Genomic DNA, 26777 nt, shown 5'->3' with positions numbered 1-26777 from the left:
GATGGGCTCTTCTCCTGTGTTCCCTGGCCGGGAATCGAACCCAGGACTCCTGCACGCCAGGCCGCTCTACCACTGAGCCAACCAGCCAGGGCCACACAAATGTTAAAACAAGAGCGGACTTAAGTTCTCAAGCAGTCCAATCTTTTTGTTTGTGGTACATTTGAGACTTAATGTAACCATCTTAGAACATTTCGGGATTCTCTGTTTCTTTCTTTTCCCCCCCCTTAAACTGTCTTTATCTTGCACATCTGACAATTATTGGATCTAGACTATAAGATGAAATTTAACACTTGCTGAAACTATTTGCTTTGGACGGCAGTGTGGAGCCCGCCCTGATTCGGACTACGTGCCAGCCTGCTGTGCACGGTGTGTATACTTATGTTAGATGCAGCCATTCATCACAGAGGGAATGTTTGGTTTAGTAGGATTTTAGGATTAGCTTTGAAGAAGTTGGACTCTGTCTTTTGGAATGAGACACATAAGATTAGATTACAATTTCAATTCAGTTCATGCAGCCTCCTGAAAGAACTAAAGGGAGATGTGGGGGAGGTGAGGAAATGTCTTCATAAGCCGATGAACTGAAAAGGAAAGGAGGTTGGTTGCACGTGAGTCAGAAACCAACACATGAGAATCCACCATGCTGGGCCAGGTGGGAGCCCTCCACTTGCACACATCCTGCCTGCAGACATCCTCGTATCTCTTCCCGTTGTTTTCGTCTCCTCTCCCATCAGTATACTATGTCGCCTCTTCTGCATTTAAACGCCAGACTTCAAATCTGCTACACTGCCTTTTCTCTTCCTTTTTTTTTTTTTTTTTGTATTTTTCTTAAATTGGAAACAGGGAGGCAGTCAGACAGACTCCTGCATGCGCCTGACCAGGATCCACCCAGCATGCCCACCAGGGGGCGATGCTCTGCCCATCTGGGGCGTCGCTCTGCCACAATCAGAGCCATTCTAGCACCTGAAGCAGAGGCCACAGAGCCATCCTCAGTGCCCGGGCAAACTTTGCTCCAATGGAGCCTTGGCTGCAGGAGGGGAAGAGAGAGACAGAGAGGAAGGAGAGGGGGAGGGGTGGAGAAGCAGATGGGTGCTTCTCCTGTGTGCCCTGGCCGGAAATCGAACCTGGGACTCCCGCACGCCAGGCCGACGCTCTACCACTGAGCCAACCGGCCAGGGCCTTCTCTTCCTTTCAAGACAGCCAAGCATGCACTTTGCTTCTCCCGCTGACCCAACTGACCACCTTTGGGTTTCGGCTTCACCTTTTTCAACAAACCAGCTTCATCTGTGACCTCATTGCTGAGTCCGGTGGACATTTTTATCAACTTGACCTCAGTTGGCTCTGTTACAGCATTTCACACTATTAGCAATTCTTCTTAAAAGCATTTCTACCCGAAATGTTGAATACTGCACTCTCTTGGGTTTTCTCACGGTTTTCGTCCTGGAAACATTTAACTGTCTCTCTCTGGAGAACTTCAATTACTCTTACAACTTCACGTTTTATATAAATGTGCAGGTAACTCCCACATCTCTGTCTCCAGCTAAGGTTCCATACCTGCGTTCTAGTTCCTGGAATCCAACCACTTAGCAAGTGTTTTGGCTTATTGGATAGCTCCTCCCCACCCGAGCTTCCTCCATCTATCTTGGGGTTTCCTTCCTTCTATCCAGCCCTCTCCCCATCTGTTCACTTAGTACCCTTTTAGTACCCTTTAGTTCACCCATTTATCTTTGTTCTGCCCAGATTATTATTCTCACTGTATCCGGAAAGAGTTTTTTAAAGTGTAGCTCTGATTGAGCAGTGTAATGTCCCTCTTGCCCTCAGAATCATCCAGTGGCTTGGGTGTCCTTTGATCTATCCCATTCTTTAGCCATATCTCATGGTGTCACTAGATCAACTCAAATGCCATAGGTGCTTCAGACACTGCGTATTTGCTGCTGGGGCATTTCTGGTGATCTTCATTATATTGAAGGACCATACCTTTCAGATGGCTAACTTCTCTTATTCTTCAGTCTCAGCTTAGACATCGCTCGTCTAGAGTGTCTTCTTGGTCCCCTCAGACTGAGTCAGTATCTCTTCCTGCCTTTTCCATGGCAGCCTGTACTCCCCTGTATGTACTTGCCACTCCCATATGAAAGGGCCTCTCCTATTAGACACCTAGGCTCTCTTCCTCCATTCAGTTCCATGACGTTTCTGGGAGCTTCTCTCCCTAGCTCATAGTAAGCCAATAAATATTTCTTGACTCAGTGGATCAAGAATGGGTGACATCAAGCCCCCTTAGACATAACTCCCTCTTCTTTAAAACAGAAGTCCTACATGGTTTAGTGACTACTTAGTGTCCTGTGTTGTAGATACCTAGATCTAGGGAACGGTATGGGAGGGGATAAGCAGCCTCCAGTTCTTTTGGGTTTAAGACGAGATAGGAATATGTACATGTGTAAGGGATTTGAAAAGTGTATTTGGCTAAATGTCTCAGGACAACACAGTTGGTTACTTCACCAGGCTAGAAGTTACTAGACAGACCCAGTTTCACTGGGTTATGACAGCACGTGAATGTTCTGAACCAGTGACCTGTAAAGGTCCACTTGATGGATGGTTTGGGTAACTTGAGCTAAATGGGAAGGCAGAGCCTTCCATGATGAGGACGATGACAACAGGGTGCACTGTTATCTCATTTATCCTTAAAACAGGCCCATGAGGGAAACACTGTTACTGATCCCATTTTACAGGCAAGGAAAGGGAGCTTAGAAAAGGCTCAGTAATTTATTACCCCGGGCTCTACACCCCACATGGCAGATGTGGGACCCAATCCAGACCCCTCCGACACTGTGCTGAACAGTCAGTCTGCTCTTTGCAGACCAGAAAAGCTTGATATTTCAGAAATTGCTTAATTTCGGCCTCCTTGAACCTTTCCACGTGGACTTGGAACAGTTAGCAAACACTTGACGTTCCGTACATCATCACTTCAATTGATGAAGGCTGTTTATGGTCAGCCTTGGTTAAAGCTGTGCGTGTCGTCACTAAGTGAACGAATGTGTGTTCGCTGTTTTGGAAGAATGTTGAGTGTAAACAACAGTCTTGTGTTCTTCACTTGGGACCCACGGCCTCACTGGAGTGAGTTGCTGTCATTCATTTATCGTGTAGATCTTCCTGTGGCGTCACGGACATTCTGGAGTGGCTCATACGTCTTCAGCCATGGCCTGGGGTGTGTTTGGGGCAGCTGGGTTGCAATCAGAGTGGGCTTCTGGGGACACAGGCTCTTCCTCCAGGGAGAGTTTCAGAAATCTGGAGGAACGCGCGAGGACACCCCTGCCCGCTTGAAGAGTTCTCAGAGGTTCTCGGTCAACACTGCGGAGTAAATTAGCCGAAGTGCTGCTTAGCGAGGTGTTTTCGGACTCTTTCGGACATGCAGTGTGGCCAGTTCCGCTCACTGCTTACTGTAACCAAAGATCGCACCTTCACTTTTACTTTGCTGCCTGGCAGATGGGAGCCTTTGGCCAGAAGGACCGGCCCTAAGGGACTGGATCAGCACAGATTCATTCAACAGGTATTAGAAAAGCACTTAATGTGCGGGAGCTGCAGATGCCCAGTTGGTCTTTGTATTTGAAGTACAGCTCCTGTGGCACAAGCAAGTCCTCTCCAAGGTGAGTAAGCAGTAACAGGCTAGATGTCCACAGACGGACAGGCTGGTGCGGGCAGACCGTCGCCCTCCGCGGCAGCTGTTATTTTGGAGAGTGACGACAAACCCTCCCTGGGCCCTTCCCGTTTATCTCTGCTGTGGACCTCCGCCTCAGGAGGTAGCGGCTCCCCTGAAGTCGGGCTGGTGCTGTCACCAGACTGGAGAAATAGGAGACTTGGCCCCGTCTCTGTCTGCTTTGAGTGAATGTGCCGGGATGTGCTGGCTTAAGAACATTCTTCTGAAACATATCACCGGCAGCCAGGGACTGACTTCCTTCACTGTCACAGACGGGCAGCTTTGCCTCTCTCTGCTTCCACGGCCCCATGGCTGCTGTGGGTGCAGGTCATCCTCCATGGTCCTCGTTCTCCTCCTCCTCCTCCTTCTCCTCTTGCTCCTCCTCCTAGCTCATTGGAGGTTTGATTTTGCTGTCTCTTTATGTGGCTCAGAACCAGAAGCTTTCCTTATGGCCAAGGCTTGACCTCTCGCCCTGCTCCCTGCCCCGGACCCAGAGCAATACCCTCAAAGCCCCTCCTCCCCTTGTTACCTGCCACGCCCAGTCTCTTGCTGTGTGCCAGGCTCCCCCCTTGCCGTGGCTCCCTGGCATCTCTGGCAGGTAGAGTGTAGATCCCGCAGAGGAAGGATGGAGGAAAGTAGCTTCGAAGAACCCAAGTTTGCTATGGGGTTAGGTTTCTTTGTTGAATGGGTGCTGAAATCTCATCATGTCTTAGACTGTTGGTCCAATTTTGTGGTTCTTTTATTACGTGGGCAGACACTTTTATGTACTTGCCCAAGCATGCAACATTAATTTTGTGATTTCTTTAGGAAAATATGTTGCTAAATCCAACTGGCAGACCAGGCTTTTAGGCTCTAAGAATTTAGCACGTGATTGTGCCTGTAAGTTGATACTACCTCAAAGCCCCGAAACCAGACAATAATTTTACATGCCACAAGTGGGGACATCAAAGGAAATACAAGGCCTTTCTGGCCACGGTTGACTTAATATGGAATTGTTACATCGACAATACTGGAAGGTAACAGAAAGGTCATGAATTCTCACTCAGTTTGTAGGTGGGAAAACCTCAGACCCAGAAAGACAGCCTTTTTCACAATTGAACCCCGAGGTGCCAAAGGTTGCTCATGAACCCAGAGGCCTCCATTCCGCCTCAGGGTCCAGGGGTGGGTTTTCCAGCAGTCACCCCAAGTTAGGAGTGGGCACAAACCCGTTTGGCAGGAGCAGAGCCAAAGCTTGCAGTAAGGGTGGAGCAAGGCAGAAGATGGAGTCTGTCCTTAAAGCAGCAGGTCCACATAAATGCCCACTCTGTACCGCACCCGGTGCTGCCCATAGAACATCGGAAGGTGGTCAGGGAAGAGAGAGGCAACCTTTTCTTCGCATCCACTCGAAGCCAAGTAATTGCAGAACTGGATTCCACGCCGAGACGAGAAACAGGAGAGCCTTCCAGCAGCCATTGGACGGTTGGTTCTCACACCAGGCACACACCGGTAACTCACGGCATCACGTGTCCTCACACCTTCAGATGGATGGTTGATGATACCCACCAGCTGTCCCTCATGAATACGGTTTATTTAGACAGCTGGATATCAGCATATCACACAGGACTCGGACTAGTGAGAAAATACCATCATTGGTCAGTTTTAATCTTAGCTTTTTTTATACTTGTGCTTGCTTACTTTTTCAGGTTATTAACAAATTTCTTACAGGTCACCTGATAAGAACTGTGATTACCTTTAAGAACGATTAGTTCTTTTTGTCTTGCTTTGTGAAAATAACACTGCAAAGAGTCTACATAGATCTTCAGACAGTATATTTTATTTTAATTTTTTTATTCTGTAGCAATATCTGTCCTTTTATAAAACAGTGATTGTAAGAAAATGTCCTTCCCAATCACTTCTTTTCTTCTAGATTGCTTTTTAATTGAAAAGGGCAAAAGGATTGTATTTAATTTAAAATTAAATAAAACTAAACTTTGTATTTGTATTTAACTTAAAATCACATTAGAAGAAAAGCATTCTCTATATTCCTTGCAGTCCCTCTTTGAGGACTGGATTCTCTGAGAACAGAAATAATAGAGAAATAATGTGTCACTACCTGTAGGCACACATTTTCGGAACCAAGGGGTCTCAGAAGACCGGGCAAACTCTTACAAATAGAAGGGGAGTGAAACTGAACCAGACCTAGAAGAACTGGACAACAGAGATTTATTTTCGTTCATGCTCATGTTATCTTTTGATTCCTGGGTTCTTGGAGTCGCGGGGAGACGGCATCACACGTTCCGTAGGACCTGTCAGTTCTGTTTTCTCCCTTGTGCACGTGAAGGAGAGAACGTAAGGATTCATCAGGGTTTGCTGCGGGAGGGCCTGGAATGGAGTGGACAGCAGGACGGAAGAGCCATGTGGTCTGCTTAGGGCCTGTAAGCAGAACCCCCAAATCTCTGCTGCATGTCATCACTGGTCAGTGGCGGCCGAGGTCCCAGGCTGACACGTGCCCGTGGTGACCTCACGGGACCCTAGCAGGCCTTGCTGAGGGTCAGTGCCATAATTCTGGCAGCATCACTGGGAAATGAGGCTTCCTTCCAGCACTTTTCCTTCTCCCCTGGCTGGAGTGCCAGGCGGGCTCTGAGCACAGCAGCGGTGGAGGGACATCTTTCTGTCCCGTCTGCCCCGGTTGCGGCCTTTCATTACTGTGCATCAATTATAGTTCTCTGTCCTTTTTCAGGTGTACAGTGTCATCAGCAAACCAGCCTTATAACCTGTGCATTAGGAGACTGGCTTTGTTTGTGGTAAAACAAGCATGGCAGCAAGCACATACTCGCCATGCACACTGTCACCTGAACAGCTCAGTACAGCCACAGGAGCATGCCATATGAAGAAGAAACCAATCTCCTTGCTTTAGAGTTGTGACTTGGTTTTTACCTACATTGATTACCTACTTTGTTAAACAGATTTGGTTCTGAAGGGTGGAGACTTGGCTCTGTTTCCTATAGAATGTGAGAGAATGGTCTAAATTAGGGTTAGCAAACAATGGTTGGCAGCCTGGCCACCTCTCTCTGTAAATATATAATTGGTTGAAACATGGCCATGCCCATTAATTTGTGTATCGTTGTGGCTGCTTTTGAACTACAAGGTGGAGTTGGAGTCATTGCAGCAGAGACTTTATGGTCTGCAAAGCCTAAAATATTTACACCCTGGCCCTTGACAGAAGAAGTCTGCCAACCCTGGGTCTGAATTTATTCTCTGTGTTTAAATATTTCCCCAAAACACTCAGTTCCAATTTGTAGACACTTGGATCATTTAGCACTCAGAAATTATCTTTCTTGGTGCTTTCACATGTATTTAAGTTGAGTTTCCTATTCTGTGCCCATCTAAATACCCATTTATTTATTTATATATATTCTTGGACACAGTGAGACAGGACCTGGAAAAATCTCACCAGCGTCCTAGGTATTGAATTTTCTCGGCAAGGACTTAGGAATTTATGACTCACAGAATGCCAAACTTCAGGGAAGGCTACTTGCCGATAGACCACTTTCTAGGAGAGCATGGGTGGTTTCGGTAAGCAGCTTTGTTTCTTAAGATTTACCATCTGTAACTATAGGTCATATTTATATAAAGGGAGCGAAAACTTTCCAGTTTTGACACATACTGACTATATCCAGGTCTAATATATTGAATAGATGAAGAAACTGAAATACCTGTGAAATATTATTATATTTTATTATTTATTCCCGTGAAAGTTTCCAGAATTCTCAGAGTGAAAAATTATACGTTGTATCTATTGAATAACTATGCTATGCTAATGGTACTGTTTCTTCAGTGAATTTCTTTTTTAAAAACTTTGTTGAGTCATAATTTATAGGTAATCTTAACACATTTTTATCCTTGTAGAAAAGCTAGGAGACATATTTAGACTATAGATTTTTTTTTTAATTAACGTGTTCATGCTTATCAGTCTATACTTTCATGTGTCTGGGTACTTGAATATTATAGGAATAACATTCAGTTGTGAAACTATCTAGAGCAGCCCATTCATTCATACTTTGGGAATGTTTAACTTTAACCATGTTTGTTCTTTTGGGTGTACCTTTCTTTTATTCTGTAAACATTTACCAATTTGCTGTGGAGAAGGACAGATAAAGTATAAATTATAATTCTTGCCTTGCACATTCTTACAAATGTGCAGGGAGAAAAGACTATTTTAGAAGCTAACACTACTAGGAGTAGGATTTAGAGCCAGAGTTGCAGAGGACTCATGGTGGTGTAGGATTCAACATTATGTGAAAGGTGCTTTTCATTCAGATGTCCACTTGGGTCCCGTTGAGGCCCTGTGAACAGAGTAAGCAATAAATGATGGCTCAGCCTTTAAAGAGGTTGGAGGATAGAATAAAATTAAAAATCAAAATTGTGTGTGATCCATGGGAGAGAAGAATTAGACATACATCTGAGGACAAGGAAACGGAGATTTGAACATCGCTGTTAGCATGGGAGATGGCAGGGAAGCCTCGCAGAAGAAACGCCACCCAAGGAGGCACTATACGGAGGATGCGCTAGGGGAACTCGCTCGGGGTGCAGAGCTGCAGGAAGAGTGTGGATGTGGTACAGACCCACACGACAGGCTGCGTGACGGCCAGCAAGCAGTTCTGGAGGGGGATGCGCTCAGAAGGGTGAGGCGGGCAAGTCCAAAGGCCTTACTCGCTGAGCTACGGCCGAGAAGTGACATGTGTTGTGCATCTCCAGTGGTTTTCTGGGGCAGTTGTGTGGGATCGGACCGAGAGGAGGAGGGCATGGTGGCTGGAAAGTTGGGAAGGCCCACCCAAGATCTGAGAGCTGAGCTGGCGGAAGGTAGAAAGGGTTTGAACAAGAATACACCTCCAGGGGAGGGAAGGCTGTCTCAGAAGGGCAGGAGAAGAAGGTGTCTTTGTTTTGAGAAGATGTGAATGGGGGGGGGGGGCTTTAAATGAAACATGTTTTAAGTCCTAGGAGCTGTAGTCAAAATGATGGGCTGAGGACTCAATGGTGGACAACCGCGGAAGTCTAGAAGGTTCGATCCTGCCCTACATGAGACATGGCACAATGAAAATCCATCTGCAGCTGAACATACGTGTGCTGTCGTCACCTGCTACAGAGGGGGACTCGGTGTCCCTCACAAGGACAGCCCCTCACCTGAGCGCTCCATTCAGCCCCCTTGCTGACTAGTTGAGGCGATCACAGCCACGCTTGTCCTCTCTCTCCTGCATCTTCAGCTTTCCCAGACATTCTCAAAATCATAAAGAGTTCCATGTTACCTCTTACTGTAGCCAAACCAGGTAACCTTCCTAACCACTTCTGTTGAGTTTCCCGTTGACTTCCGTATCACCCAGCCCAGGGGTCTTGGCTTTATCCACACCATCTTATTTGACCTGTCTGAAGCAGCTGTCTTCTGGTTCTGCCTCGAGATGCTTTCTTTGCTGGGCTTCCCAGACACTGTTTTCTCTTGGTTCTTCCCCTACCTCGTTGACAGTACTTCTTGGTCGTCCTCCTCTTTCTAGCCTTGGAAATGTTGATGTGTCCATTTACTCACAGAAAGTTCTCATCCGGACCCATGGTTTTTAAAGTCAGCTATGTGTCTATCTCCTAATGACTCGTAGATTTCTATCTCTAGCCTGGATTGCTCCCAAGTTCCATTCTAGACTTTAACCCCCTAGGTAGCATCTCTCCTTAGCTCTCCAGTGGGTCTCTTAAAGTTAACCTTTGGTTCCTCTCCTTCCTTAAACCTACCTGCCTCTCCCCTGCTTCGCTGGTTAGTAACTAGTGACTCTCTTCCACCAGGGGCCCAGACCAGAGAGTTTGGAGTGATACTTGTCTTTTTCTCCTTTGTCACCCAGTCCAGCCCATCCACAAATGCTGCTAGCTCTCTACATTCTGAGATACCTTTACTGTCCAAGCCCAGGGCACGCAGTGTCTGCCCCGGATTGCTGCAGACAGCCCCTGCGTGGTTCCCTACTTTCACGCTTGGCAGCCACTGACCCATGGAAAATATGTTGGTTGTAGTGCTCCTCTGCTTAAACCCTTTAGTGTCCTCCCTTCACACCCGTGGATCATGCAAAGCCCTCGCCATGGTGCAAAAGTCCGTCGACAGTTTGCTCTCTGATCTCACCTGCCATGCTCCCGCCTCCACTCCGTAGAAAACTGCAGGAGGGCTCTGGGTACTTCACTAGGGAAGTCCAAGTGGCTCACAGATGTGTGCCTGTCTGGTACCACTAGGCATTGAGGAAAAACAAAGCACAATATCATAATATTTCACCTGTCATTTTGTTGAAGTTGATGAATGGTGATCTGGTGCTGAAGACTTGATGAATAAGCCCTGACTTACGTTAGTGGTGTCCTTTTTCGGGACAGTTTTGTAAGAAGTTTTGAAGAGCCTTGGCGTTTTTACAGTTTACATTCTAAACCGGAAAGACTGCTTTCAGAAATTTATGCAAAGGAAACAATTGGTTGACTACCAAAATTTTATCTGTAATGACTAAAAAGCTGAAACAGCATGACTCAGTAATAGAAAATATTTAAATGATGGTTCATTTGTACAATAGAATACTATCAATGCAATGAGAAGAAAGTAGAAACATCAAAACACGTGTCGCTGCATATGTTTTACAAGTGAAAAAAATCAGGATATGAATCAGTATGTATAATCTAAAGTCATTGTAAATACATGAATGTATATTCGTGACTCACTGTAAATACATGAACATGTATTCAAAAAGAAGTGAGAAGGCAATAATATATAGCTAAAAACTGACTTCAGTTGGTGAGATTAGAAGCAATCTTTATTCTCTTATTTTGCAATATGCACTTGTTGTTTCTATAACTGGAAAAAATAAGAGAGGCAATGAAGGCTGAAGTGTCTGGGTTCCCACATATCCTTCACTTGGAAGGCGGAGGCTGCCAGGCAGGAATGCCCTCAACTTCCAGGTCCCTTCCTCACCCGCCCACCAGTGACCATAACAAGCACTGCACCTGTCTGTGGATGGCGTAGTACCTCCGGCCACACAGGAAGACTGGGCCTCCTCCTCTGATCGCTCCCTGCTCATTGACTCTTCTCTTGCCTTTGTCCTCAATATCTTTGTGTGTGGGTGTGGTTTTTATAGGGTCTTTCCAGTGCTTACTCTGTCCAGCCCTCAATCCTAAATTTGTTACTCTCAGATTACTCTGTAGAAGCTGCTCATGTTATTCCAGTAGATAATGACGTATTCAGTTATTTTCTGTATTCATTCATGCATTCCCACGATGAGCAGTGACAGGGCATTCTCTGTGTGCTGGAAGTCTTGGATGCAGAGATGATGGTTCATAGCTTCTGTTTTCAAGGAGGCTACGGGGGATGACATTTACCTTGAAATAAAAAGATAAAGAAACCCAGACTTGTAGAGTTCAGAGCTTTTCCTCTGGAGGAAGAGGTATACTAGTAGGTGTTTCATCTGTTAATGGAAATGTTTTTTACCTTGTTACTATTAGTCACTAGAGAGATACAAATGAAAACCACAGTGAAACACTATCCCCCCCCCCCCCCCCCGCAATGGCTGCAATACTAGAAAATGGCAGCCCCAACTGTTGGGAAGGTTGCAGAGCGGCCGGAGTCCTGGTCCACTGCTGATGGGACGGCAAAGCACAGCCCACCTGGGAAACAGCGTGAGAGCCTCTTAATTATTTTACCATATGACTCAGTAATCCCATTCCTAGGTATTTACCTAAAAGAAATAAAATCATGTGTTCACACTAGAACCTGCACGTGAATGTTGATAGTGGTTTTAATTGGTAATTTACCCAAAATGGAAACAACCTAGATGTCTTTCACCTTGTAAATGGAGAAACAGACTGCAATATATCCGTGCAAAGGACCGCTACCCCACTGTGAAAACAAACCGGCAACCCATGGGCTCAGCAGCGTGGGTGAATCGTGGTGTGCCCAGTGAAGGAAGGCTGACTCACCCTACCTGCTGTAGTACCTCGTTCCGTTTGCTTCAGTGGAAAAGTGAACGTGGAGGATAGAAAGAGGTCAGTGGTCACCAGGAGCTGGGTGTAGAAAGAGGGGTTGACTACAAAGGGGCACGTGGGAATTTTGAGGGGTGATACAATTATTCTAGATTGTAGTGGCAGTTACTCAACTATATGTTTGTCAAAACTCGTAGAACTACACGTTAGAAAGACTGAATTTCACATTTTGTAAATTATACTTGAGTAAACTTAACTTGAAATTTTTTTGATGCAGCAAGATTTTGGGGTGTTTTTTTTTTGATATGTGCTATATTCACATGTTTCACTAATCCAAACACTATGAGGGAATACAGTGAAGTCCCATTCCTGCTGTTGTTATTCACAGTCACCAGGTTTCTTGTGCATTTTGAAGTTTCCTGTATAAGTATCATCTTATATGTACATGTTCTCATTTTTTTACTACTTCTCACACAGAACACATCCTAACATAAATTTCCAGTTCTTTCTCTATTTGGTATATGTCAGGGTTCTTTTCATACCAGTGCATTGAAGTCGTTCATTCTTTTCTATAGCCACTTGGCAAGAATGCTGTTGTTGTATGAAGGCATATGCTGTATTTGACCAGTTTTCCTAGGTTTTGGATCTGATGGACCCAGCCCCCCCATTATACACAGTGCTGCAGTGAATAATAACCTTTTATAGACAGTCAGTGTTGCTATAACTCTAGGTTTGGAAACACACACTTTTTTTTTTTCTCCAAAGCTGGAAACGGAGAGACAGTCAGACAGACTCCCGCATGCGCCCGACCGGGATCCACCCGGCACACCCACCATGGGGCGACGCTCTGCCCACCAGGGGGCGATGCTCTGCCCATCCTGGGCGTCGCCATGTTGCGACCAGAGCCACTCTAGCGCCTGGGGCAGAGGCCAAGGAGCCATCCCCAGCGCACGGGCCATGTTTGCTCCAATGGAGCCTTGGCTGCGGGAGGGGAAGAGAGAGACAGAGAGGAAAGCGTGGCGGAGAGGTGGAGAAGCAAATGGGCGCTTCTCCTGTGTGCCCTGGCCGGGAATCGAACCCAGGTCCTCCGCACTCTAGGCCGACGCTCTACCGCTGAGCCAACCGGCCAGGGCTGAAACACACACTTTTTTAGTGCAGTTGGTACATCAGGGAGCCCCGGTAGCAGAACCCGAAGTCTGAATTTGCTCCTATGGGATTCCATCTCTGAGAAACTCGAGGTGAGCATGGAACCCTGGACTGGAGCCGCGTAGGACTAAACAAAACACACGCACCTCTCACTCCACCTGCGACCCCAGCTCCCCTGCGTCGAGTCCCACCTGGTGTTACAACTGCCCTCCGTCCCTCCAATTTCAGATAACCCCTCTTCCACCACGTCACAAAACTCAGTGGCCACAAATACACTGCAGGTCCTTTCCAAGGGTAAGTGCCGTTTTGATTTTGCAGTACCTATGTGTTTCTTAGCCACTTGCCATGTTATTAAAACTATGGTACCGTTTTATTCAGTATACCATTGACAGCTTGAGTCTTATGCCCATAGCTTAATTTTTCATGGAAGCCCTGTAGCTTGTATTTACTGACTTTGCCTGGTGCGGTGATTTATAACGTTACATGTGTGTTTGTGTTATGATAGCAGAACTGATTGTACTGTGTGTGGGTCTGTCTGTAGAATAAATTTCCAAGTGGAAGGATCTGGAGTTTAGAAGTTAAACTCCGAGGGATTTACATTATACAGTTGAGTTTTTTTCTCTTTCAGAAGAAAAAAAGGATTGAGCTGAAGAGTGCATGTGTCAGTGTGGTTTGGGAATAATTCTGTTCTCTGTAATGTTAAAATGCGGTGATTTCTGGATGCTCGATGGTCGATAGGGAAGGCCACTTACTTGCATGTCGGTGTGAGTCAGAGGTCCCCGGGAGGCAGGAGTCTCAGGCAAAGGTGAAGTGGATGTCTGGCCAGTTGGAGTTGTGAAGAGGGGACTTTTCTCCCCCTAATTCTTTGACTCTGTACAGGAGGCCTCCGAGCCTAGAGATGAGAAGGAACTAGTTATCAGCACAGGAATGGCTGGTTGTGAAGAACCGGTGGCAGTCCAAGACACGCTGGTCACCAACTGCCATCTGAACACAGTGGAATTCAGAGGCGTTTGAAATCCCAGCGCTAGACCTTGAGCCCAAGGCTAGCTCATTCCGAGCAAGGAATTTGCTAAGAGGAACTACCATTTTCTTTCCTAAAGTATGTGAAGAGACAAAAATTGGAAATTAGGGAGGAATTTTTCTTTCCCATTTATTTGAGAAGGGGTAGGGGAGCATCAACTCATTGCTCCACCTGGTTGTTTAGGGAGGAAGTTTAGGAAGTGTACCCAGGTGTTTACTTGATACATTACTGTAAGGCAGTGGTCCCCATCCCCTGGGCCGAGGACTGGTATCGGTCCGCAGAGAAAGAATAAATAACTTACATTATTTCCGTTTTATTTATATTTAAGCCTGAATGATGTTTTATTTTTTTTAAATGACCAGATTCTCTGTTCCATCCATCTGACTCACTCTTGATGCTTGTCTCGGTCATGTGATACATTTATCCGTCCCACCCTAAAGGCTGATCCATGAAAATATTTTCTGACATTAAACCGGTCCGTGGCCCAAAAAAGGTTGGGGACCACTGCTGTAAGGTTTTACAGAAGTTTTCAGACCCTGCCAGCTTGTTATATTAATTTATTTTTTTATCAAAGATTTCTATTTAAAAACAAAACAACTAGTAGTTAGGTTAAGAACCAGGTTTATTTTCTGATTTTAGTAGGCTTATAAAAAACCCACTCAAAGCCGTGGCTCCCTCAGTATCAGCTCACACTACATTGGGACCCAAAGGAAGTAAATAAAGGACCTTAGAAGTTGTGACCGTAAGATGCGTCCAAACCTGAAAAATGTTTTATGAGTTTTATTTGAGCCAAACGGACGACAATTGCCGGGACGCAGAATCTCAAGGGATTGAGGAGATGTTCTGGACAGTGGCAGTTTCTCCGGGATTGTACACATTGGAGTCAGAGGGGAGGGCGAAGGGGTAGTGGAAACCATGAAATCCCCTGGTCGGAGATGGGAGACCAAGCGGGAAAGCCCTGGGATGGGATTGGAAGGAAACCAGTAGACACAGACTTCTTTTACAGACCCGATATAGGATGGTTAAGTTAGCCACGAATGGGTAACTATCACAATGAGGGTATAGGGTGGTTAAGTTAGCCGCGAAGGGGGTAACTATAACAATGAGGGGACGTGAGGTCTCTGTTCTGGTGCCCCAGTTGTGCTGTGATATCCCAGAGATATGCAATTAGGTATGATCCTTTAGATCAGGGGTCTCAAACTCAACTCAGCATGTGGGCCGCAGAGCAAGATCACAGCCGTTAGGCGGGCCGCACTAGGTCTACAAAAGGCAACTGTTACGCAACACTTTTCTCACTGCAGTTGAAAACAAAAAAAAATCAGTACAACAAGCACAGTCGTACATGCAGTTTACTCAGTGTCGCAAAACGACCAGAAACTGTAGTTCGCATCACAACTGCTGTTAACTAAGCTAATATCTAGCTAGGATGCTAGAGAAATGAAAAATACAAGTATGCCCCTAGGTATACTTAATTTTATCCAAAATATTTTGAACTTCGTGGATTAGTCTGCGGGCTGCACAAAGTTGTTCGGAGGGCCGTGAGTTTGAGACCCCTGCTTTAGATATAAAAAAAGACCATAGACAGGCTCAGTTCAGGTGAAGACTGACCTTTGTTAGGGAAAAATACCGCCCTAGGACGTGACTGCGCACCATGAACGGATTTTAGTTAGAGAATTCTAATCTCAGACCATCCTGTGTGGTTACTTCAGGTCTCTGCGTGTTTAAGGCCGCCATGCTGGCCCCCCCTGAACTTGTCTAGTTCAGTGTGTGGCCCCTTTTTCTTCCACAAAGTTTTGAAAACAGAACGATGACGAACTTTACATTTTCTTAATACTTTTTCTTTTCATTTTTGTTTGATGAAAATTGCTTTCTGCATATAACTTATACTATTGAAGATACAGTTCTGAAAATAAATTAGATTGAAGAACATTTAAATAAGGTAGTTTTTAAAATTTAGCGAGGAAGAAAGTCATTTGTTTTGTGAGGCATTGTGAACACAGCAGGTTTGATCTGGAAACTGGTGTTTAAACCTGTAATTTTCTTGTCACCAGTGATTTTGAAACCCTGCTTTATTGCTTTGGAGTGCTCACAGCTCATTTCTACATTTTAAAAATAAAGATGTTGAAAAAGAATAATATCTCACCCATTGTCAGCTCTTTTTGAAAACAGTAATTACTTATTCAGCTAAGCTGCTCACCATTTAATTTATTCTCTACTTGAGGATTTCTTTATTGGAATTTCTCTGAAAATTTTGTTTTGCTGTTAATGTAACTACATCATAACAAAAAATGGAATATTAAGTCTGTCACCTGAAAAGAAAATGCAATTTGCATTTCTCTGAGGTCTCTGACCCCTTGAATAGTTAAAAAGATATATTTCCGTTTTCTACATCCTTTGAGGTTCTTTTACAACTTTGCTTTTAGAAACATGTCTTGTATTTTGATTCTTCCAGGCGATCTTGATATTGTCTATCTTACATGTACAAAGTTCAAAGGGAATTAGATATTAGTAGATACTTAAGTAACTTTATCAAAACATAAAAGTGTTCAGGACTGACTGTTCTCCAGTTACAACTTTCTTCCAAATGTAACCTCGTGTTCCTTCTCAGGCTACGTACATCTAAGAGACGGGTTTGCTGATGGTCTGTCTGCTTTTCGATCACACACAGGAAGGAATACCTTTGGAAGAAGCGACAGCATGTCTCAGAGGCACTGGCTGGTTATTCTTTTAGTCTCACTCTCTTTTTTCCGCCCAGAGATTATATGCTGAGGAAAACAGTAAATGCAGGGTACGACTTCCATCCCTAAAACTGAAAAGAAACTTTCTTCTTTGCCTTTAGCTGGGTTCAGGACCCTTTTGAACAAACACCTGCCAGACTGACATGCTTTATTTAAAAGACTATATTTCCCACTCTTTTCAAATGAAACTCGGATGTGTAATTTACTGTTATTGATAATTAATAAGAGAACATTTATTGAGGATTTCTCTGTGTCCCCAAGCTCTGTTAGCCTTTACTTCCACCGCCCTTCCCTGTGCCCTCTGAGGTTTGATCACAGGTGTGAGCGCTACCTTATAGTTGGGGAGTGGGTGTTTAAAAACTCAGCCACTGCCTGACCAGGCGGTGGCGCAGTGGATAGAGCATCAGACTGGGATGCAGAGGACCCAGGTTCGAGACCCCGAGGTCGCCAGCTTGAATGTTGGCTCATCTGGTTTGAGGAAAAAAGCCCACAAGCTTGAACCCAAGGTCACTGGCTCCAGCAAGGGGTTACTCGGTCTGCTGAAGGCCCGCGGTCAAGGCACATATGAGAAAGCAATCAATGAACAACTAAGGTGTTGCAACGCGCAATGAAAAACTAATGATTGATGCTTCTCATCTCTCTCCATTCTTGTCTGTCTGTCCCTGTCTATCCCTCTCTCTGACCCACTCTGTCTCTGTAAAAAATAAATAAATAAATAAAATTTAAAAACTCAGCCACTTAGATTTGCTGACCAGTTTGACTAGGATGTTTGTCAGATGATGTAAAAGTAATTTTAAAAACATATTTAACATTTCTTTATCACTTAGCTCATGATTGCTTGCTTGCTTCTTATCTCTTTTTATTGCCAACAATAGTAATGTTTTTCGAGAAAACATATTTCCATGAGAACTTCTTCTTCAGCCTTATTTCTGGTAAGGTCTGAGCCAGATGTTGTTCCGTTCATGAGGCTGTCCGCTCTTTCTTGATCTCATTGACTTGTGATACATTGTTTCATTGCAGCCAGCAGTGCTTATCTGGCCCAAAGAATTTGTTTTTCAGTTAAGTCTCTAATTTGACTTCATAGGTTTTGCCTGGGAATCCATTGAGGTAACATAATGGTGTCTTAGCCAATGTGGGAAACTTTTAACTTTGATTTTTATATAACTCTTTATAGCTTTCTTTTGCATTCTCTCCAGCCATGTGCACCCCCCCCACACACACACACCCCATATGAACAGGCAGTCTACATAAAGTGGCCTCAGATGTTTATGTTCTCAGTAACCAAATGGTATTATTTAAAACAAAAGGCCTTCCACCCTGGCTGGATGGCTTGGTTGGTTGGAGTGTCATCCTCATAGCAAAAGTTGCGGGTTCAGTTCCTAGTCAGGGCACATACAGAAACAGATCAATGTTTCTGTCACTTTCTCTCTAAAATCAGTCAGTAATTTTTTTTTCAAAGGCCTTTTGGAAAACTCTTTTCTTCTAAGGAATAATCACTTAATCATCAAGTGAGAGAAAGCTAAGAGGTTTTAAATTAGCCAGAGCTTTAATTTAAAATAGCACATTGATAAGGTGACTATTCTTTCTGGATATAACAAATTAAATAATGTATCAATTTGGTATTTACTGAAGAGTTACGTTTTCATATATCATCTGCTTTTAAAAATAATATCTCTTTTGCAAAGAAAATTTATGTAATGTTGTCTCTTAAACACCTGGGTGTTTGTGTGGAATGAAAAATGTAAGTGTTTTTGACGGGGGGGGGGGGGGGGAATGTAGTTTTTACTTTTATGATACAGTTTGTTTCATTCTGGAGAAACCAGTTCGTGCATGGCTACCCCAGCCCATAGTGCTAAACAGTTATGAGTATTTAGCTTAAACTCTTAGGAAAGAGTTCTTAATTTTTGAAGTGGTTTCTGTTCTCCTAAGTGACTGTCCCTCTCTCCCCCTTATTAAAGCAAATGAAGAAACACCCCTGCCGCCAGTGTGAGAAGTCCTTCAGCTCGTCACACAGCCTGTGCCGGCACAACCGCATCAAACACAAGGGCATCCGGAAAGTTTACACCTGCTCGTAAGTGACCATTCCTCCTGCGAGAAGCTCAGCCAGAGGGTTCAGCTGGGGTTCCCTTAAGGTTTTCTCTACTTTACCGTTAGTTTCCCATTCCCACCCTCCGTTCCATAGTCTCTGGATTTCATTTCTCAATTCTCTTTTGTTGTTTTGACATGCCGTTTCACGATTGGACTGTAACACTTAAAACTGTTGAACTTGACAGGAGGGCATTCTTGCACACTCTGTGTTGGTTCCTGCGTCCTGGCTACTACCCAGAGTGCGTGTTAGTGGGGGTTTTGGAGAAGAGATGGAGACGTCGCAGGTGCAGTCGAGGGAGCTGCCCGCGTGGGCACGTTGACTTGTGTGCTTGGTTGACTCAGTGGTTCAGAGAGGCCCTGACAGGGCCCGGCCATGGACTCAGACCTAGGCTGACCGTTTGCCCCTTGGCTGTAGGTCACCACCTAGTGCAGGGCAGCCTTATCTCAATACATGCTATTCGCTAAGGCACCAAAGGTGTGGGACCGAGTGGACAGCATACCACTCGAGATGGTCATGAGCTACTTAGTATATGACGGTCAGAACTGGTTACATTATTGTTGGTGAAAAAGCTTTGTTGTACACTAAAATAACATGCCTAAAGTGAGTTTATTAAACAAGGTTACTTTATTTAATTTTTTTTTTTCCAAGTGAGAAGAGAGGGGATAGACAGACTCCCGCATGCACTTCAACTGGGATCCACCTGGCAGGCCTTATCTGGGACCGATGTTCTGCCCATCTGGGGCCGTGCTCAAACAGAGCTATTTTAGGGCCTTAGGTGAGGCCATGGAGCCACCCCCTGGGGCCAACTTGCTCAAACCCATTGAGCAATGGCTGAGGGAGGGGAAGAGAAAGAGAGAAGGGGGTGTGGAGAGAAGCAGATGGTTGCTTCTTCTGTGTGCCCTGACCAGGAATTGAACCTGGGATTTCCACATGCTGGGCTGATGCTCTACCACTGAGCCAACCTGCCAGGGCCAAGGTTACTTTAGTTTCAGGCACTTTCCATGGAAGAGACAGAACCAAAAGACTCAGAGGTCGTCATAGCCAGGCTGTAGCACGGAGGCTCACAAAGGTGGCTGTCAGGTCTGCAGGGCTTTGCGGTGGCTCGGTTAGGGAATGTTTCTTGACTATGACAACAGGGACGCAGATGTTCCCTCAGTGACATTGACACTGGGAGTGAATTTTGGAGAGATGAGCACATTCTGTAACAGAGTCTGTGTGCTGATGGTATTGAAAGAAGCAGAATTGAGGGAAGAGCTGGAAAGGAGACGGAAAGGAAGTCCGGCATGGCACAGTCCTTCAGGGTTGTGCTCTGTGTATTTTCCTGTGGAGTCACTGTCAGGCAGCAAAATGCTAGGATTGTGGCTAATTGGCTGTGTTCCTTGGTGTTGCTGTCGGCGCCCAGTGCCACCCGGGAGAGGGTTACGTGAAGTCAGCAGGGAGGGGGGCAGCCGTTAGAAAATCCGGAGGAGCGTTTGGAGGCAGCAGACTTGGTTCTGCATGAGACCAGGAGGGCCGCCATTCCCGGCGCTCCTGTGGTGCCGACGTCTGGCTTCCCGCATAGTGTCCATAATCACCATGGTTGTTAACGTGGCTTTTGTTTTTTTAACATTTTTTGGCCTGTTTCATTGGGAAAACAGTAAATTCAGATTTTCCGAAGAAAAACTGTTTTCGTAATCTTATGTTTTTGTTGGGGTTTTTTTGCATAAGATAAAAGGAAAACTTTTAAATAATTGATGAGTTTTGGGTGTCTCCTTCATCACTTTCTACATTTGAATCTCTGGGACTCTCACCAGGCACGTTGCTTTTGCACGTTGGTGAGGAATTTGGTCGGGCGAGACCCTGTCTTCTCTGTGTCCCGGCAGAGGCACAAGAATAACTAGCTCAGCATGTAGGAGTCCAGGAGGGGCTTTCTTCCTATTATAGTGTCTCCCATGATGTGAATTCTGAGGGAAACACTCTGAGCCATGGTAGAGGAAACTTTTGAAATGGAACACTCTCCATTTTAAAATGAAAGCCATCTAGAATTAGGAGTGTAAGTGGTACTTGAGCCAAACCTAGAAAATAAACATTCCCTCTGAATCAAATCAGGCCGGTCCTATAAGGGCACAAACATGGTCAGAAAATTTTTTACCATGCTTTAGGTCCCCCCCCCCCCCAAACTGGAAACTCTGACTTATAGCAAAACTGCTCTTTGACTTTGGACCACTGGTATTCACACGGGTCATCTCGACCCCTCTGTGGCAGGGAAGGTCTTCTGGCCACGACCGTGACCTTCACCGCGAGCCACTTCACCGCAAGCCACTGCTCGGCAGGCAGGTCACCCGTGCCCTCTGCCCACAGGCACTGCCCGGACTCCAGGCGGACCTTCACGAAGCGGCTGATGCTGGAGAAGCACATCCAGCTCATGCATGGGATTAAGGACCCTGACCTGAAAGAAATGACTGAAGCCGCCCACGAGGAGGACACAGAGATGAAAGAGGACACCAAGGTGGGCACTGCAGACGTTCTCTGTAACGGTGAAATCAGGTTGGCTTTGTGTGTGTTTTCTTTTTATTTAAAATGTTCTGTCGCTACAGCATTTAAAACATTCAGACTGTGCATAAAGGTATAAAAATAATAGGCAGTCTCCCCCGACACCCATTCTGACCTTTCCTCTTGCTCCTTAAAAGGTAACCTTTGTCACATTTCTTCTGTGCCCTTCCAGAAATAGCTCTAGGGATCTACTTGCATAAATAAATCAAAAAATTTGATGTGGACTCACAGAAACTGCCTCTTGGCCAGAAGGAATGTATAAAAAGCTACCTTCCTTTTCACTTTGAAAAAGTGGACTAGAGTCCTAACGAAAGTTGTGGCTCATTTTAGCTTCTCTTTGCGATGATGGAAGAGAAAAGGACAGACTCGTGCTTGATTCTTATATCAGTGGTTAGTGAGCTTGGGTCAGACAAGAGAACATGTATGAACCTGGGCACAAGGCATGTATGTGCCAGGTGCTCTTAGAACCGAGCAGTGGAGACCTTTAAGACAGTGGTCCCCAACCTTTTTTGGGCCACAGACTGGTTTAATGTTAGAAAATATTTTCACGGACTGGCCTTTAGGGTGGGACAGATAAATGTATCATGTGACCAAGACAAGCGTCAAGAGTGAGTCTTAGACGGATGGAACAGAGGGAATCTGGTCATTTTTTAAAAATAAAACATCATTCAGACTTAAATATAAATAAAACAGAAATAATGTAAGTTATTTATTCTTTGTCTGTGGACCGGTATCAAATGGCCCTTGGACCAGTAGCAGTCAGCGGCCCGGGGGTTGGGGCCACTGCTTTAAGAGACCCTGCTGTCTTTGGCACCATGCCCACTGGGGGTGGACCTGGGTAAAGCCTGTATGTATTTTCAAGGAGTTAATCATTGAGTCAAGGTGTCAGAATACAAGTCAGACTAATGCCATGTAAGATTGTAATCCTCTTCCTCGTGTGACATTTGGAGGGGTGTGTGAGGGGGAATGAAAGAATGCAGGTGGGAGCAGCTTCAGGTCAAGGTGGGTGAGGTCATATCTCCAGGTCAGGGTGGGTGAGGTCATACTTCCAGGTCAGGGTGGGTGAGGTCATATCTCCAGGTCAGGGTGGGTGAGGTCATATCTCCAGGTCAGGGTGGGTGAGGTCATAGCTTCAGGTCAAGGTGTGTGAGGTCATACCTCCAGGTCCAGGTATGTGAGGTCATACCTCCAGGTCAAGGTGTGTGAGAGGAACCCTGTGAACTGGGCAGAGAAGTTAGGCTGTGGCGTGGGGAGGAGGGGGTGTCTGTCCCTTTGGCGTGGAGTTTTGGAGATCAGGAAGTGAAGGGATTGACCTGGGTCTGCTCTGGAAAGCTGGAGAGGTAGGGAAAGGCGTGACTTGTCGTGGCGGGGGCATGACCAAGGTGAGTGGGCAGGGCAGGGCAGTTACTGGACCAGCTGTGTCTTCTAGTGACTCCACCTTGGTTACAGAAAAGGCAAGATTCCTGGCCTTTTCTTCCCCACACGGCATTGTTAGTCCACCCAGCCCCTGCGTCTCCCAGCCTCAGCTCTGCAGCACCTGGGCGCCCTGCCCCAGCCCCTTGGGCCTCTCTGCTGCCCCCCAGGCACGGGCCCCCCTTAGGCCTTTGCGTGCACAGCTCTTGTGGCTGGACCCTTTGCTCCATGTGGTCATGTGGCCCCTGTTCTCCTGTAGCAGGCCTCTGTTCACATGTCACTGTCATGCCATGTGTCACAGATCACTGTCATGCCATGTGTAAACCTCCCCCATCCTCTCCCATGCTGCCTTATTTGCCTGTGTGTGACACGGTAGATTGGCTCCTTGGTTGTTCCTTGTCACGCTCCATTGGAACCTAAGTTCCATGAAAGACGAGGACTTACTTGTCCCCTGCTGGGCCCCTGGGTTGGAGCGCTGCCTGGTGACACGGGGGCTCAGATTTGTGGAGCGGATGAAAGGCCCAAGCCTCGGGTGAGGTGGCAGACATGCAGCTGTGACAAAGGCCAGGTCCTGAAGCTTGCGGTATGCATGTCCCTGGCAGCTCTAGAGGCTGAGGGAGCTGCTCATGTGTCACCCACCTGCAGAGAGTGGCTTTCAGTTGTGTCTGTTTTTTCCTCAAAGGTTCCCAGTCCCAAGCGGAAGTTGGAAGAACCAGTTTTAGAGTTCAGACCTCCCCGGGGAGCGATCACTCAACCCCTGAAAAAGCTAAAGATCAATGTTTTCAAGGTTCACAAGTGTGCCGTGTGCGGCTTCACCACCGAAAACCTGCTCCAGTTCCACGAACACATCCCGCAGCACAGATCAGACGGCTCCTCCTACCAGTGCCGCGAGTGCGGCCTCTGCTACACCTCCCATGTCTCCCTGTCCCGCCACCTGTTCATCGTGCACAAGCTGAAGGAGCCCCCGCCCATGGCCCAGCAGAACGGGGCAGGGGAGGAGAACCAGCAGGACAAGCCCAGCCCCGAGCACGAGGCCGCCGATGGCGCTGCGGCCGACAGGAAGTGCAAGGTGTGCGCCAAAACCTTTGAGACGGAAGCTGCCTTAAACGCTCACATGCGGACACACGGCATGGCCTTCATTAAATCCAAAAGAGTGAGCTCAGCTGAGAAATAGCCACAGACCTTCTGGAAGGGAGATCCCTGTCCACATTGGAATAAAAAGGACATGTTTTGTTACAAAAAGTTTGCAGTATAATAGAGTTAACAGTACCGTCTAGGCTGTTGCAATATATTCTCTTTCAGGTCCCTTCTCCATCTGGTCGTGTGTATCCTCCAAAAGTATTAAAACAGTATTTGAGTTGAGAAGAGTTTGTATGTATTTAAATGAATAACTTTTTATACTCTTTGTTACATGTTTGTATCAGTATTTAGTAGAAAATATTTTGCGTTTGGGTGGGGTTTTTTTGTTATTGTTGTTGTTTAAAATTTTTCTTTTTGTAATTGTTCCTTTAAAACAGAGTTCTTCTTAGTAACAGGGGCAGTTCCTGAATTCAAGTACACCATTTTGTATGTTATGGATTTAAAAGGGTTCACTAATTTACAGGCTAAGAATAATGCCTTTTTTAGTGTTTTAAATTTTTAGAATTCACTACAGAAATTGTAGGTGATTGTGGGTCTCAAAACACCTAGGGACCTTCAAGTGTCTTAGCACTATCCTCACCGTGCCTGCTCTGAGTCCGCACTCTGGCGGCGTGTGGCATCCTTTTTCCAGGCCATGCCAAACGGGCGACTAAAACACTTAGGCCAGAAATCAGGAGTTAACGAGGCTCTCGTTAATTCCATCTTACGAGGAAGAAGGGCCTCTATCCTCAAGGTAGAAACAGGGGTGGGGGGTGGGGGGGAGGGGGAGAACGGGCTGCTTTCTGGTTAGATGCGCGAGGCTGACTTCAAGAGCACAAGGAGATAAAAAGTCACGAAAGGGCTGGACTACTGTCAAAGTTTCAAATACGTGTAGTTAGACCAGTAGATTTGTACAGTCAAGTTTCCGTCCTGTAATTTATTGACTCTTCTGTAAAGACGCAACTTAAAGATATCAAGTTGCGCCTGGCTCTTGACAGGAAGACAAAAGTCCTAGTTGACGTAACCCTTTGCTGTCCGAAGAGTTGACGTTTCTGTTCTGGGTGCTACTGCCAAACGTCTGGCACTGAGAGTCGGGATGGACGCACAGCTCTGCCACCAGCCTTGGTCCGTGCGGCCGCCTGCGCACGGCCACTGGCTGCTCGGTCAGCACTGAGCCACCGGGTTCGGTTCGGTCATTTCGGTCATTTCAGTAAGTCCACTTCCTGCCGGGGTTCCGGTTCACGGCAGCTCCGCAGGGGTGCTCTGTCCCTCCGTTAACAGTTCTCTGGGAGAGTTATATTTTTGGGGGGTTTTGCTTTGTGTTTTCTTTGGCATTTTATATCTTGTATTTATCCCTACACATGTTTTGTATTTTTTTTTAAAGAAAAGAAATCCTTTTGTGTATATATAGATACCTTGCATGAGATACTGTAGTCAATGTTCGGTTCCTCAAAAAGAAAGGTCTTGCTGCTGTCGGGGGTTATGCACTACATACATCACAACTGTATTACATACGTTTCACCTGTAAATAAACGCGGGACATTTGGCCTTTGTGCTTCTGTGAGAGAGTTCTTGATGGTGGGACTGTGACAGCTTCACGAAGTTAAGGAAGTGATTTAATTTCAGGGACAGGCTACAGGATATGGCAGAATTCTTCCCACTTGGAAGAATGGCGCGTTCCGTCTCATTAGCAACCAGCTATTTCGTCACTTTCTTGTTGACTCTGCCAGGACGTCGGTGTAATCCGAGGGCATGATTAAGTATTCCTCAACTTGAAATTCAACTGCTGTTACTTGTTATACTTGTATTGCTCTAAGTGTATTCATAGCGTTTTCCTGTGTCTTTGCATTGGAACCTTGCAATAAATCTGTGTGGTGGGCTGCACAGGTCCTGCTTGCCTCGTTTCACAGTTGAGGAAGCTAAGCTCAGATTAAATTCCTTGCCTAAGCCATCATAGCTGGTAAGTGGCTTTGCGTATTAGAACCCGGATATTCTTGCTCTTAATCTAGTGCTCGCTCTATGTGTTTATGTACATATTGGCAAATAATTCATTTATTCCGCAAATAAAAAATATGTGCAAAACCTGATACTATAATTTTTATTTGTGGCACTATGGCTTTCTAAGATTACATGGAAGTCTGTCTCTTCATAAATACCCACAAATGCTTGGTAATATGAAATTAGCAACTATTAAATGCCTCATTGGGCCTCAAAAAAGGTTTTAAAAAATGTCCAGATGTCCAAAATGAAGATGGAGTGAAACCCAGAGTAGAAACAGCACAGGATGCTGTCATCCTGGAGGGAAGCTGGTGTCTGACTGAAGAGGAAACTGGGGAACTGGAGGTAGATCATGAAGAAATTACTGAGACTACAGCACAGAGATAAGTATATGAAGTACAGGAAAGAGATCAGAAGTCACAATCAACCAAATGAGAAGCTCTCACAAGTTTAATATGAGTTCCAGAAAGAGGGGACAGAATTGGGAAGGGCCATTGTGGAAAATCCTTAGCCACCACTGAAAGACATGAATTCTTGGGTTAATGTGGTAGACACGGCAAAATCCACTGGGACTTAAGAGTCCTACCTGTGCATTACTAGTTGTAGATGCTGGTTGTGGCTGTAGGTGTGGGCATTTGAGAAACGATAGTGTCAGAACTAAGGCAGAAACTAAGGTTTGCTGCATGCATTCTTAGGAAGCCCATGTCCTGTGTTCAGTGAGGAATTGCTTGCTGAGGCTGACAGTAGGCTCAAGTCCAGTTGCAAAGAGCCTTGAGTGACAGACTAAGGAGTTTGGCTCCAACAGAGATGAGTTCTTTGGACAAGAGAGTGACATAACTAGGTGAGTTGGTGGGAGACTGTATCAGGGTAGATAGGCTATGCTAGGGTTAATGGCTTACAACAAGGCTTACTTCTTGCTCACGTTCCATGTCCATTGTGGGTTGACTGGAATCTGCTTGTCTCCTTACTCTGCTATGACAAAAGTTACTGGCTACTGTGGCAGAGGGAAAGGGCACTTAAATGCTTTGGCCCAGAAGTGGCAGATGTCCCTTTTCACAGCTCATT

At 45.7% G+C, this 26777-nt stretch overlaps 1 protein-coding gene and 1 non-coding gene across 11 annotated transcripts in view; one reads left to right on the top strand and one right to left on the bottom strand.

Annotated features, from left to right (window-relative positions):
- ZNF532 (zinc finger protein 532) overlaps positions 1-25801 on the top strand; it is a 104906-nt gene extending 79105 nt beyond the window's left edge. For all 10 annotated transcript variants that reach the window (XM_066247197.1, XM_066247192.1, XM_066247198.1 and 7 more), the window contains 3 exons: positions 18520-18632; positions 20991-21138; positions 23278-25801. In XM_066247197.1, the coding sequence (XP_066103294.1) occupies positions 18520-18632; positions 20991-21138; positions 23278-23769 (753 nt within the window). In that variant the 3' untranslated portion in view covers positions 23770-25801. The remainder of the gene's footprint in view (positions 1-18519; positions 18633-20990; positions 21139-23277) is intronic.
- TRNAS-AGA (transfer RNA serine (anticodon AGA)) lies at positions 12714-12789 on the bottom strand. The gene has a single exon. It is a non-coding gene; the product is annotated as a tRNA-Ser (tRNA).
- Positions 25802-26777: the final 976 nt, after the last annotated feature.

The sequence above is a fragment of the Saccopteryx bilineata genome, chromosome 11 (assembly GCF_036850765.1).
Source record: "Saccopteryx bilineata isolate mSacBil1 chromosome 11, mSacBil1_pri_phased_curated, whole genome shotgun sequence".
Lineage (NCBI taxonomy): Eukaryota > Metazoa > Chordata > Mammalia > Chiroptera > Emballonuridae > Saccopteryx > Saccopteryx bilineata.
The sequence above is the reverse complement of the archived record's forward strand: the minus strand, read 5'-3'. Positions and strand labels throughout refer to the sequence as shown.